We start from the raw sequence: 14665 nt of genomic DNA, 5'->3' as shown, positions 1-14665 counted from the left end.
CCATGTTGAGGTTGAGGCTAGAAAGGTAGGAAGTCTGGAGCCAAGAACTGAATGGGCGTGGCTACCTGTGGAGAGGTTCTGCACAATGCCAGCGGCTGCAGTGTGGAAAATGATGTCGGCACCATCATTAAGGTAATGCAGATTGTTGCGGCAGTCAAATCCTCGGTAGCCAAAGACGTGATCCAGAGCCAGCTCCTGCACACACAGTTAGTCATCCTTACAGGTTAACAGCGGAGGAACAATGCCACACTGCACATTGCACGAGTAGCCACATTCCTCACGGGGACACTATGTGAGGCCGATATCACTCACTGAAGGATGAAACACAGCCCTCCCTTTCCAGTCTCCTGAAATGTTGAATAACAGTGGCTTTCCCTAAATAAACTAAAGTGAGTTTTAGGTTCTTCAGGTGAGCCACAATGTGCAGGCTAGGTGGCTCCCAGTGGTCACCTAGAAGTCTCGCATGTATGCCCTGGCAGATATTCACTCCTTAGCTCAGCTGAATAATGGCTCAGAGACCACCATGAGCAGGTTCCCTAAGCAGCGGTGGCTGCTGTCAAGGCTGCTGAGTGAGCCAAGGTCATGCCTGATGTGTTGGTTATGACTCATCCCACAAAGTTTCTGTACATTCGCATTTTCCCAGCAACTACACGGTTCTCTGGATTCATAGTTTTCTTTTTTGTCTCATCCTCTATTAGTGGCTGATTCAGATCGACTCTTGATTCCATTCAACATATTTGTACTGAACGCCTCCATGTCTGGCCCCGTGTTAGCTCCAAAACAAGGTTTATAGTGGGTGGGTCTTACTTCTCCAGGTTCCCCAAATCTGGCCCTAACTGAAGCTTGCCAATTGCAAACATCACACTATAGCTCCTGAAATGCAGTCGTCATCTTTCACTGTCTTTAGGGTAAAGCCTAAACTTCTTGAGTTGGCACAAGACTTACCCCCACACACGGCCATCTTCTGAGCATACTGAGCAAGTTGATCGACATGTAGCCCATTGATCATAGGCTTTCCTAGTGTTTCAACTTGATTTTTAATGTCCCTCTCACCTGAAAAGCCCTTCTCTTCCTTTCAACTAAATGAGTCTCTACTCACCCCCAGGTTCCCCCAAAGTGTTTCCCAGGAATGTATGTAATATGGGACATTATCCTGAATATAGTAGCCACCAAGAGTGGCCAGTCAGTCTTCTGGGAATTTAGAACAGACATCGGCGGGCTCAGTAGATTAACTACTCCAGGAGCTATAAACTCAGGTGCTAGGAAGCACTAATAGTTCACTGTGCTTATGACAGCAGTTCAAGAATTTCTCAGAGAAAAACCATTTCAGGTACCCATGAGCCTCTGCTCGACAGAAGGTAGGTACCATCTTGTCTCATAATGGCACTTCTACTGTTAGATCCTGTCCAACGTCCCACACCAGCTATATTTCCTAACTTGAGATATCTTCTAAAATAAATATCTCAAAAAAATTCCTTCCCAGAAAAAAAAAATTCTGACACCAGTGAGAATTTATGGTCTATCGGCAGAGGCAGACATCCACGGGAAGGGCAGATGAGTGTGTGCTGAGGCCTGGGGAACATGGGTGTGGGGAAGCTGGGTAGGAGGGCTCTGGGTGAGGGACTTTATAAATGAAGGTCCCACAGAGACAGCCCAGAAAAAGCTCTGGGAGAACTACAGTGTGGGGGAACTAAGAGGTTCTGCATCCAGGCTGCAGAATTAAAACACAGGACTTCACAGCTCCAGACCATGGGAGAACATTAGGGGGTGAGTTTGGGGTTAGAGGCTTTTAGTTGCAGGGAACTCATAGGTCATGAGCTAGCAAGGCCACTTTGGTTGAGGTTCTCAAAGTATGAACCAGACTCTCACTGGCAGTGTGAGACTCTTGGGTATTAGAATCAGCACAAGTCAAAAGATTTGAACTTTGAAGAGTGTACGCTGGGCTGTGGGTCTATGAAAACATCGGGCTCATTGGAGCTGACCCTGAAGTCTCAGCTGTAGGCCCAGATCTGCACCCCCTCACTGGACTGGTGATCTTGGGAATGGGTCCTATGAGCTGCTTGATCATCCTTCCACCATAGATCCCTCAATTGTTAGGCCAGGGTTGAGGGATACAAACAGTTAGTGATGATTTAGGTAAGGCTCGGTGACAGGGCTGAGGGAGAAGGAATGTGACCCAGTACATGTAGTGTTGGTCCCAGAGATGGGATAGGGGATACAGTGCCATACAGGATGGAGATGTGGACAAGAGGGAACCAACAGACCCCGTTTGGGTTCACGTGACGGGATGTACCCTTTAAGTCAGGCAAATGTAGACGTCGCCTGGCTGTGTCAGAGCATCAGTAATCAGATAAATACGAATGATCGCTGAACTTTCCTACCTCCACCAGCTTCTTTTTTTTGGTGATGTTGTTCTTCTGGAGTTTCTCAGGCTGGGGAGCTGCACGGCTAACGGGTGGTCTGAAACAGAAGTCAGAAGCCCAGGGTTGAATAAAAGGCTGCTGGCCCAGCAGCTAGCTAAAAGCCAGAGCCAGGGAGGTCTTTGCTTCTGTCCCGTCTCAGAGGACATTCCCCCATGGGATGTTCAGTCCAGCTCTCCTCTTCCACCCCATTAGAAACAATACCTTGAAACACAAGCCGTCTCACTGCAGATGTGGGTCTGGGCTCACAGGTCAGAGTTGGTTCTCTATACTAAGCACTTTTATAGCATTGGGTCCCACTTCCCCAATACCTAACAATATCCTGGGACCCAAGAAGGAACCTTGGCTAGAGGGACTCGATTTAAAACTAAGGACAAGCCCATGTTTGCAAAAGAAGAGCTCATGCTTCCTGGCTTCACTGGCCGTGTCTCCAATAGGTGATCAAAAGCCTAGGGTTGCTGTGTACCGGGACTTAGAAGCCAAGCTTTGGAACAGGCTCTGAGGTTGTGCGTAAAGTATCTGGCTGGTCTGGCCACAGACAAGGGCAAGAGGAAGAAAGGGCTAAAAGAACCGCATCCCCTATTCTGGTCTGCCACTCAGGGTTAGGGTCCACACTAAGCTGCTGTCACTACACCAAAGTTTGCTTTTCCCTTCTACGTTTTGGCAGACGATACTCCAAAATTTAGCTAAGAGATTTTACTAAAGAAAACCCTAAAGGACTCCTGGACAAGTAGGCCAGTTGTTGTTGGCCACAGTGGATTCCCTTTGGTCAGACTTTTGCAATTTTAGCATGGGAGGGGGGAGTCCTGTCGCAGCTCCTGTCCCAAGTCCCACACCAGCAGTCCATGGTCTAGGGAAGCACAAAGAGAAAGAATTACCTGGATCCCCTTGGAAGCAGCAAACAAAGGCAAGTAAGAAACTTAGTACAGGTTAGGGCAGCGGCAGCAAGCGCCTCACTCATGCACAAGCATGTCCCAGTAACCAGACATTCCTGTGTATATAACCCATGCTTCCCCAGCATGCCAGCCAAGAGCTAAAACAGAAGGGAAAGAGTGCACCAGGCTACACGCTTACAAAGTTAGACCCTGGCGTCTTTGGGCAGGCTGTACTAAGTGCCTACACAGTGGGAAGAGTAAAGGAGGCCTTGTCAATGTTTCCTGCACACTTGATTTCACGCCTGGGGAGTTTGCTTAGTTTAGAGTGTGCTGGGGGGAGACTCATTGTCAGGAAACAGCCTCCTCTTGGATGGCTTGAACAAAGCACAATGGGTGGCTTTGTTCCCAAATTAATTTTGACTCATAATTTAGCCCCATCTCAGGTTTTTCAGCTTGTTGGCTGGAATAGCTAATGGATATTTTTGTGGGGTGGGGCAGGGGAAACAAGGTACCTTTATTTTCTCAGAAATTCTTCAATCAAAACACATTATGTAATCATAAATGATAATTGGACCAGATGGTATTAAAATGGGGAGAAAGGACGTCTCTGTAAATGACATCCCCAGCTGACATGGTTACCATCAAATTGAGCAAAATCTTGGGATTGTGGCATGCCAGTTCAGTTCCCTCAACAGACATTTCCTGCACTTTCATTATCGCTTCCCAGGACATCTTCTCTTTCTCCTGTTTTAGTGGGACTTTCAAATAAAATCTGTGGGTTTCTTCTTTTACCTAGAAATGTTGAAGTATATGACAAAAGCAAGCCAGGGGCTGCAATGGGAGCAAGAGTGTGTGCTAGATCTACCGCATGGGTCAGAACTTCTGACTCAACACAGGGCTTGGTTCCAGGGTATATACGGGTTGTATAATATACAACATATTATACAGTATAGAGTATGCATACAAGCGCAAACACTGTTTATATATATATACATGAGACTGTATATATACACAGAAAGGCAATCTGATGCTATTTGTCATCTTTATTTTCAGTTAAGAAAAAAAAAAAGCTCCAAACTCTAAAAACCAAAGCAGTAAAGCAGTCTGAGAGTGTGTCTTTCTTCACACACACAGTCTAGAGCTGCATTATTTCAAAACCAAAGGCAAGAGGAGCAATGGGAAGAAACCTGAGTCAGGCAGAGTCAGCCCCTTTGAGGACCAAGCCTTCCCAGGATTCCCAGGGTCACAGCGTTAGGCATTCACTGGACACCTGAGCTTTTCCCAGAGTACTGTATGGATACTTACTTGACAATTCCCTGCCTCCAAAGGAAAGCAAGTTAAAACACAATACAAGTATTAAAAGCTTCTTTCCAAGCATCTATAAACAGTGTTCGAAATATCAGACGTGGGAGGAACTGCCAAAAACTTAGAGCACAGATAAACGCTGGTGGGTTAGCATTTTCAGCACATCCAAATCCTTCTAGATTTAGATCCTATTACAAATGCCACTCTGAGAAACTCTGCCGAGGTGGAATGAACAGAGGACACAAGAACATTCATTAACTTTTTGGTCTAATATACTCTTTTACAGGTGGTTGGTTGTTTTGGCTCAAGGTTGGGGAGCTAGGAGCACAGCTAGTGTTTGGGAAGGGACTCAACAGATTTAAGAACTACAGAGATGATGGGGATGGCCAGGATGTGAGGGTGATGAAGGCAGAAAGAGCCAAGACACAAAAGAAAAGAGGGCCTTGAAACGACTCAGGGAAAGACGCTTCTATTACAGAGCAGATGCTAAGGGAACTGGCCCTGAAAGAGAGTGAGTGGGCTAATCCTGAGAGGAGGATGGACAGGAGACACAGCAGCCTTATTCTTGGGTGAAGTACTGTTGAATATCTGTCTTAAGTTGGCATAACCTGTGCATAGGGAAGGACCACGGGAGGCTCAGCACAGTTACTATTCTTCCTACTGGGCTGGCTGTTGAAGGAAAGCTACCCCCACACACAGCCTTTTTCATGAAGGCCTCCAAGGAAGGCTAACATGCCTAATATTCCTTTCTATTTCCTTATCCCCAATAAAAGCTGCTAGTCTGAGAGAAACTCAAGGAGGCTTGAGCAGAGCATGCTATGACCTGAATGCCTAAGAGACCAGAGTTACAGCCTTTAGGAAAGTCCCTGCAGCCAGGATGAGCCACTGTGCAAGCTGAATGGAAAGTAAGGTTCTGAGAAACAAGAGGCCGTGGGGTAGGAAGGTTAGCTTCCCCTCCCTACAGAAGACAGGTCTGAAGGTTTTTAGGTTTTAGCTGGACAATGTGCAATGTTGAAAGTGGTCTTAGAGGAAATGTAAATTGGCTCAGGTAAAAATGGCTCTAAGAATAATGGGCCAGAGATAGGATCCAGGGATTCTATGAACCCCAGATATAGGACAATATTTATAAATGTGTAGGAGAGGAGGCACATTTTCGAGAGGAGGTAATAGAAGGAGGTGGAGGAGAGAGAGAAAGAGAGAAAGAGAAAAAGAGAGAGAGAAAGAGAGAGAGAATGAGAGAGAAAAAGAGAGAATGAGAAAATAAATACCTCTACCATACTCTCAATGTTTCAAGATTAACTCAGGTTTAGAGAAAGTGTCTGTTTTAAAAACTGTGAGAGCTATATATTATCAAAACATCCTATTAGGTCTGTTCCCATGTCTTACAGAACTGTCTAGAGCAGTGGTTCTCAACTTTCCTAGTGCTGCCACACTTTAATACAGTCCCTCATATAGTGGTAATTTCAACTGTAAAATTATTTTCATGGCTACTTCATAACTTTTTTGCCACTGTTATGAGTTATAATGTAAATATCCAATATGCAGGATATCTGATATGTGACCTTTGTGTAAGGGTCCTTCAAACCCCAAAAGGGTCGTAACCCACAGGTTGAGAAATGAGGGTTGCTCAGTGGTGAAGTGGAATGAAGGGCCAAGAATCGGGTGGAGAACCCTGGGCTGTTCTGAAAACACCATCTTGCCATCTTGAAAATGTCTCTGAAGCCTAGGGCCACACACCTACTCCACAGAGGCATGGATTCGCATGAATGGCTGAAGGCCAAGAGGGCAGCAAAGAGGTGACTAAGCAAACACTTGGCAGATTACTGAAGAGACCTCTGTAATTAATGCAAGGGGTGGATGATGAACTTGACTGGAGTATCGACTGGGGAGAAGACAAGGTAATTGTGAAGCAGGCTGCACTCTAGCTTACTGGCTTTCTAGAATGAAGTAACCCCAGCAGAATTCTAAAGCAGGAGCCAGCCTGCAGGGGATGACAGGTTGTGAGGGGGAAATCTTGACTTCAGATGGGCGTGGCAGCTTTGAACAATTCTAACCTAAACTAACTGCAATTTGACCTGAACAATGGTAACAGCCAGGCTTCTCCAGCACTTTACCTCTGGAGAAGCCTGACTGCTCTATAATGCTTAGCAGTTTTAATTTTATAAATTGTCAATTCTATATAGAAGTCATGGTTTTGCTTCAGACCAACATAAAAAGCCCCATGGTTTGTAGAAAGAAAACCATTTACAGAAACATCATTAAATTCAATTAAAAGTCAACTATGCAGCTTTTTGGTGACCACCCACCTAAACATAAGCCTTAGAAATGATTGATTTTAGCATTTCAGGGTTTAATAGATATTTTATTTTAGTCTATTCCACCCACCTTAATAAAAAAGCAAGATTCTGCTACATTCTACTTGCTCAGAGTAGTCACTGAGAGCAAGTATTTACAGACTGTGGGGTGAAGTGAGGAAGGAGAATTGAGCCCAGAGGGAAAAGACTCTGGGAATGGGCCGGCTTATGCAAAGTCACTCTCCCACCACAGTATTCACTCTCCCACCACAGTATTCCATACTAGCAAGCTCTTCAATGCTCCCTCTTCACCAAAGGAATGGGAATGCTGGATAAAAGGACCTTCCCTCCTCCTGGGGCACAGCCAGATCTCAATGCTCCCTGTTTATTGGACTAAGGATTATTGGAGTGAGGATTTAGCAGCTCTCAGTCTGACCTATTCTGCAGCACTTGCTTAGAAAGATCGTCAGCTCTTTGCAACAATACACGCTTACAGAGCAGCTATTGACAAAGCAGGACAAAGGGCCTCTGGAGCCTCTGGAGCCAAGGAGGCTGTTCACTCACAGTTGACATGAGCATGGAGGAGAGCCTTGTCCTGCTTCATCTCTCCTCTGGCTAGCTTGAAATTCCCACACAGCTACTGATTGAAAGTGACACTTTTTTTTTTTTTTTTTAAATTGGGGGCAGGTTCTCTCCAGAGATTTCCTTCTCCAAACATAGCATAAAAGCTTAGGGGAAAAAAGACCTGAGATTGCCTATATATGGTGATTCGCTTTAACTCAAGGAAGTGTGCCTAATTTTCCTATATTTTTAACACTGCCAGTCATGAACATGTTCTAGCATGCTCTTTGTTCCACCACAAATTGGCTGGCAAGGCATCTTTGTATGTAAATTAGATACATGGTAACTCAAATTTGTTTATTTTCAATTCCCTTTGCCTTTTGTGACACAGACTTAAACCAGACAAACATTTCAATTTCTAATGTGTACATGATAAAACAATATCATTTAGTTAAGCTGTCCCCATGGCCAGTTGGAGCATCCTCAGCTTGTACATAGGTCACTTATCTCCAATAAGCACAGGTGCTAATAAGGTAAAAGCAGCTGCTGACAAAGAGTGGGTTTGCAGAGCCTTTGGAGGACTGATGGATACACCTACTCATTCAAGAAGCATTTGCTTGCTACTTACTATGTGCACAGCACTGTACCAGCTACCTACTATGTGCATGGCACTGTACAAGTTACTACTATGTGCAAGGCACTGTACCAGTTACCTACTATGTGCAATGTAATGATCATTAACCTTTAGGAAGCCAAGAGTCTCACAGGGAAAGTCTACATATAGTAGAAATGTCTCAGTGTTATAGATGAACATATTAAGGAATTACAGGAGGCAACTAATTTGGGGCAGAAACAAGAAAACAAAACCAGACTGGAGAGACAGATCAGTGGTTACTCGCTAGTACTGCCTTTTGGAGTATCCAGCTTGGTTCCCAGCACCCACACATGACAGCTCATGTGGCCTATTAGTGCAACTCTAGGGGTTCTAACACCTCTGATCTCTGAGAACACCTGCATACTCTCACACAGATAGACAAGATTTTAAAAAACTAACAACAAACAAACAAACAAACCCCTTGTAACATTTCTATATAGTATATACAGTAGACATTGTTATAAATAGTTTTTGGTTTTGTTTTTTGTTTTGCTTAGGTCTATAAACTTAGTCAAAACCAAATTTTAGATCATATCAATTTAACCATAGGTATATAAGAAGTTTGGAAAACTTAATGCCACAGTGGAACTCTGAGGTCGTTTGCAGCTATCGCCTGTCAGTTAGCAGGTAAAGACACTGTCATTTAAAAAACGCTCCTAGTCAGGGCTGGTGAGCAGGCTCTGTGGATGAAGGCACTTGCTGCTGACCCGCAAGTCTATGTTTGACCCCATACTTACATTGTGGAGGAAGTGGTGCATGCTCCATAAACACATCCAAACACATACATAAATGCAAAACAGGACAAAACAAAAAAAATATGTTTTGAGTTCAAAATCTGATTTTAGGGTTGGTAAAGTTCCTTGTTTCCCTCAGGAATACATGCCATGGACCTAAGAGTGAATATGTATCTAAAATATTAATATAAGAGAATGCTTACAGGTTCTTTTCCCATAATCCCTGCTACGACTAATTCTTGCTGTGTCACCTCAAGGTTATGGGTACAATTCTTGGATGGAAGCAAGCTGGATTTGGGAGAAGGATGTTGTTGTTTCTGAGGAGGGACCAGAAGAGCTAACCTGAGCTAAGCCCTAGCTGCGGTCTGTTTTAGGTTGCCATGACACTGTTCTGGAGAACTCATACTTTAATGAGCAGGCTCAGCCCATCAAGAGTTCGGCTCCTAGAGACTCAGGCTGCTTTAGACCGACCATCTCCAGAAGAAACAATTCACAGCATGAAATTTATTCCTCAAAAAGGAATGGCCTACCCACCTTACCACCCAGATATGAGCCCCACAACATTGCCAGCATTCCACTCAGTAAGACCTCAACAGACACTGCCCAGAGATACCAAAACACCGTCTGTCCACATGGAAACTGACCTGTAACAGGGGAGACCCTCTCTACTGTCTTACCCACTATGACTGCCAACACCGTGCAGCCCATGAACTACAAACCTCTGCTTTTGCCTTCTTGGTAAATGCTCTCCCTGCTCATGTGTCACTGGCATATCACTGCTGATCTGCTAGCAAGTGATTTCCTCCTGCTGGCTGATGAGACTCAAGGAGGGTGAGCTATCTTTGTGGTAGATGGCAGCTCGTAAAGGGACCGCTTTTCCTCAGTCCCCACAAGGGAGGGATGGGAAACAGTTCACTTGGAACATCTCCAGGTCTAGTGGGTACCTAAACCCTGTGGAAACACGGAGACTGTCTCTTATATGAAAGCTGTTAGCCCCCTCTTGTTGCTAGGAACAGGGAGAAGGGTAAGAGAGAAATGGCAAGCCCCAAAGAAGGGCACTGTGGAAGAACCTGAGTTGTCTACAGGGTCCACAGCTGGTATTATGGAAAGATAAGAAACTGACAGCTAAGATCAACCCACTATGTGGATTGCAAGGGACTTGGTGCCACTGTATGTACTACTATCAATATACATGAAAAGAAACCTGACAGAGAAAGAGGAGCCACCTGGTCCCCCAAATCTCTACCAAACACCCACTGCCAAGCAGTCCTTAACAAAGGGGACAAAGGGCAGCTCCACTGAGATGTAGCCTGAAGGCAAGGGCCTTTCCACTTCAAGACAGCCTTCATTGCTTTAACTGGTCTGGGAAGACTTTCTGTATTGTAGATAAAAGCACCTTGAAGAAGGAACATTTTGTGTTCCTTACTCTATTGGCCTTTGCTCTAACTGGAGAGTCCATCTAGTCTGCTGTGGCTGCTGCTGACCTCTTTGTTGTTATTAGAACCTGCTTCTCTGAGCCTCTGATGAGGAGTGAAGTCCAGTTGTTCTTCAGTAATACCCCAGGCCTTCAGCAACAGATTGGAACTCCTGAACAACCAGCCTCGGAGACCAAGTCACTGCTGGGCTCTGTCTATTCAGTGTGCGACATTCATCGTTGGACTATCCTGACGGCATGGTATAAGCCAATCTAATAAGTTCCTCCTTAAATATATATTTATTCTTCCAGTTCAGTTCCTCTAGAGGATGCTGGCTAATGCAGCTGCTCTTGTCAGGTTTGCCACGATGATGAGAAAAGTGATGTAACAATGTTTTTATATTATAATGTAATATTGTATTATAATATGATATACAAATAATTAAAGTCATTTTAAAACTTTTTAGAAAATGAAAAGATTATTGATACACCTCTCTCTCTCTCCACACACACACACACACACACACCAGCTGAGTATCCAGACCAAATCTATCTGATCAGAGCCAGCAAGAGGCTCAGCAGGGAAATTGCCACGCCCAAAGACCTGAGTTCCGTTTTCAAGACCCACATGACAGAAGGCAAGAACTAGTTATTACAGGCTGTCCTCTGACCTGTTCAGTGCCATAAGTATACCCGCCTGCCACACAAATAAATGAACAAATGTAAAAACATTAAGTGCATCTGAGACCTTAGCAACGAAAGTAAATGCCATAATTGTATAGTTATTCACAATTAATAAGTACATAAACTTGTGCTGAGACACACAAACTTTGCTACTTCATCCATTTTTTACAAGGAGAAATGCCTTTTTCAGGCTAGAACAAAGCAAGGAAGGCTGGCAGCAGCCCAAGAGCTTTCTGAGCAAAGGAAACTATGCCTCAGGCCAGGCAGGATTGTGATTTGTGGCCATAGGTCATGCAGCTTCTGGGAGAAGAACACAAAGAAGGTTGGGTGGAGCCTGCCTTAGTCACAGGTGACAGGGACCTTAAGAACACTAGAATGTAGGGACAGCGTGCAGAAGCAGAGAGGGGAGTCCTAGATCCTTGACTTATCCTTGGTTAGATCATCAACAGCTACCAGACTCAGTGCTTATTCATTAAGGGTCTTGAAAAGAGTGTAGGCTTCCCATACACGTGCAGAGAGGAAACGGACTTAAGAGAGTGCCGATTTTCAGAAAACAGCCCAGGCTGTGCTCATGCTGTGTCTCTACCTTCAAAGTAGGCTTCTGTCTGAATGATGGGTCCAACTGAATACAGGAAATAAAAATCTCGATCATTACCATCTTCCACACAGTTTAGATTTTTAAATTTTTTTGTTACTGTTTTTAAATGTATATGGGCATTTAGCTTGCATGAATATACATATGTTCATTGTATGTGTGTCTGGTGCTCACAGAGGCTAGAAGAGGATGTCAGATACCCTGGAACTGGAGTTATAGACAGTTGTGAGCTGCCATGTGGGTGCTGGGAATCAAGTCTGGGTCCTCTACAAGAGCAGCCAGTGCTCTTAGTCACTGAGCCATCTCTCCAGTCTTAATACCTGTGCTAAATAGTAAGCACTTAAAAAATAAATGGCTGGTGGGAGGGAGCAGAGACCAAGGGAAGGCTAACCAATAACCGGCCCAACTTAAGGCTCATCCCATGGGCAAGCACCAATCCCTAACACTATTAATGATATTCTGTTATGTTTGCAGACAGGAGTATGTTGTCCTCTGAGAAGTCCCACCCAGCAGCTGACTCAGGCAGGTACAGACACCCACAGCCAAACAGTGGATGGAGCTTGGGGACTCTTATGGAAGAGTGGGAGGGAGGGTTGAGGGGCCCCAAAGTGGGTAGGGCCTCCACAGGAAGACCAACAGGGTCTACTAACCTGGACCTGGGGCTCTTAGAGTCTGAACCACTAACCAAAGAATGTACACAGGTCTGACCTAGGCTTCCGCGCACGTATGTAGCAGATGTGCAGATTGGTCTTCATGTGGATGCAGAACAACGGAATGTGGGCTATCCCAAAAGCTGTTGCCTGTCTGTGGGATATGCTCTTCTGGCTGGGCTGCCTTGTCTGGCCTGAGTGGAAGAGGAAGTGCCTAGCTTCGAAGAGACTTGAAGTGCCGGCTTGCGGGAATACGGTGGGAGAGGGGTTTGGGGGGGAGTTCCCTATGTACTCAGAGGAAAGGGGGATGGGGAATGGTAGAAGACTGTAGGAGGGGGTGACTGGGAGGGGTGCCAGTGAGTGGGATGTAAAATGAATAAGTAAATAAATAAATAAATAAATGGCTGGCTTAAGTACATAGCAAGTATGAGGACCCAAGTTTAAACTCCAGAGCCCATGTAAAAGTTGTCAATTTCCAGTTAGCAAAAGCAGTGAGGAAGCATGTCTTTGGTACTGTGTATCCTTCCCACACCTCCTGCCCTTCTCCTCCCACTAGTCCTTATGGACTAGTATTCATAGGTTCTTCCAGTCTTTCTGCTTCTGACAGGCTTCAGCAAACGGGAGGACTGTGGGAGGAGAAGGCTGCGGTTGGGGCTGCCTGAAGGAATCCAAGGGGAGGAGCCATATGGTAAGCTGGGACAAAGCTGAAATGTGATTGGCATATTTCACATTTGCTAAGTGTGGCCCAGTATTCTCTTCGGGGCAATTATTATTTTTTGCTCAGCTTTCTCACTTCCCAAAATACTGGAACTGAAGGTCATATGACTTTTGAAGCATAAAAGTCACAGTATGTTAGAAGTTGCACGAGAAGGCATGGTGTAGTCTCACAGCTATTTAAAGTCAAATATCTAAATGTAATTAGAAACATTCTAAGACACGGCTGTCTTAGAAACTTAAAATTTCAGTTGCTTCCAAGTGATTGATGCAGACTGTGCAGCTGTCAGCCGGCATGTTAATCCTCAGTATGACAGCTGCTGCACTCTTCTCAGAGAGCAGGGTGGGAAGGGATGACTGCCTTAGACTCAGATGCCCGCAGCACCGTTAGGAGACAAAGTAAAGGTCCCTGCAAGGAGCAGCTGCTCCAAGAGTACACGTCCATCTGTGCTCTGGTGCTTGCCTCTCACTGTCACCGGTGTATATCCTGCTCCAGGTACCTTCAGGCATGGGGACAAGGAGCGATCAGCGGGGTTTGAGGGAGCCGGAGGAAGGTGCTGGCCTTAACACTTCCAGAGAGAAGCTGGCACTGCTTGGTGCCGTGCTCCTGATACAGGAGGCACCACCTCCTTCCTTCCCCTCTTTCCCAGGAGGCTAGAACTCATGAAGCCTGCTTTCTCTTTCATCTGAAAACCAAGTTGCAACACATGATTTATTGTCACTCCTGGCTCCAAGGCCTCAGCCTCCCCGCTCCACATTCTCTCTCATTGTGGCTTCTCACTAATTTCCTCAAGGTACCACCTGCCCTGTACTTCCTGGATTCTGTGGTCACAAGCTGCCTAGTCTTATCTCTGAGGTCGAGCCCCCTAAAATTACTGGCCAGGATGGGGAGAGACTGCTTGGTTCAGATTCTGATTTTTCTCCCTACAGGTTAATTGATTGCTGGGCACACTCAACTCCTATCATGGCCTACAGCAGCTACTGTCTCTGGCTAAAAGCTCTTTTATAAACTGGGGCTGTCAAGTGTTTTTTTTTTTTAAGTTATCAAAGAAATTGCTGTCTACAGAAAAGGCTTGATCCTTTCTCTGCACCCTATACTTAAAATGTTTTTCTTTTCCACATGTTTTCTTCACTGCATTCAAGGGTGAATTATTTTTTTTTAAAGTACCAATAGAAAAGTACTTGCTCATAATTCTATGAAGTTTTCTTTTCTTGGTTTTTAAAGAATAAAGACTCAATTCAGTGTACCCTAACATATAGCAACTCTTCAATATGGAGCAATAAAGTAAATAAGGTGTGTTCAAAACCGTAATCTTAAAATGGAAAGCTGTCAGCCTCCGCATCTCCCGTCTCATACTAAATTAGGCCGAATGGCTTTTTGTGCAGTTGTGCAAAGAGGTCATGAGACGAGGAGTGCTTGCGTGGTCATGGGTTACATCTGAATCAGATGTGGGAGCAGGGAATCAGCATGGCCGGTACCTGGCTGGATCTTAGTGAGTCACTGGTGTGATGCACCACTGAGTTTTATAGAAGCAGCCTGGACACTCTGGGAATGATGGGTAAGTCACTTCCACTGACAGTGGAATGTGAAATTGGAGAGGCTGAATACTTTACTTTTAAAAAGATTCCAGACCAAAGATCTTTCTCAGATAGATCAGTTAAGTGGCAGGCCTATTTCCCTGTTCTTGCATTTGTGTGTGTGTGTGTATTTGTTCAGTTCTTAGGATTAAGTTCTTTAAACATTATTTTTTCCTTGCAATCATT

At 44.9% G+C, this 14665-nt stretch overlaps 1 protein-coding gene across 5 annotated transcripts in view; it reads right to left on the bottom strand.

The window, feature by feature from the left end:
• Eml6 (EMAP like 6) overlaps positions 1-14665 on the bottom strand; it is a 289180-nt gene that overhangs the window by 16860 nt on the left and 257655 nt on the right. For 3 of the 5 annotated variants that reach the window (XM_031337169.1, XM_031337171.1, XM_031337173.1), the window contains 3 exons: positions 3299-3307; positions 2382-2460; positions 66-195 (listed from right to left, as the gene is read on the bottom strand). In XM_031337169.1, coding sequence (XP_031193029.1) covers positions 66-195; positions 2382-2460; positions 3299-3307 — 218 coding nt within the window. The remainder of the gene's footprint in view (positions 1-65; positions 196-2381; positions 2461-3298; positions 3308-14665) is intronic. The other 2 variants (XM_031337170.1, XM_031337172.1) reach the window with 1 other exon arrangement.

Source organism: Mastomys coucha, unplaced genomic scaffold, assembly GCF_008632895.1.
Source record: "Mastomys coucha isolate ucsf_1 unplaced genomic scaffold, UCSF_Mcou_1 pScaffold22, whole genome shotgun sequence".
NCBI classification, from domain to species: Eukaryota; Metazoa; Chordata; class Mammalia; order Rodentia; family Muridae; genus Mastomys; species Mastomys coucha.
This window is presented reverse-complemented; position numbering and strand designations above follow the sequence as displayed.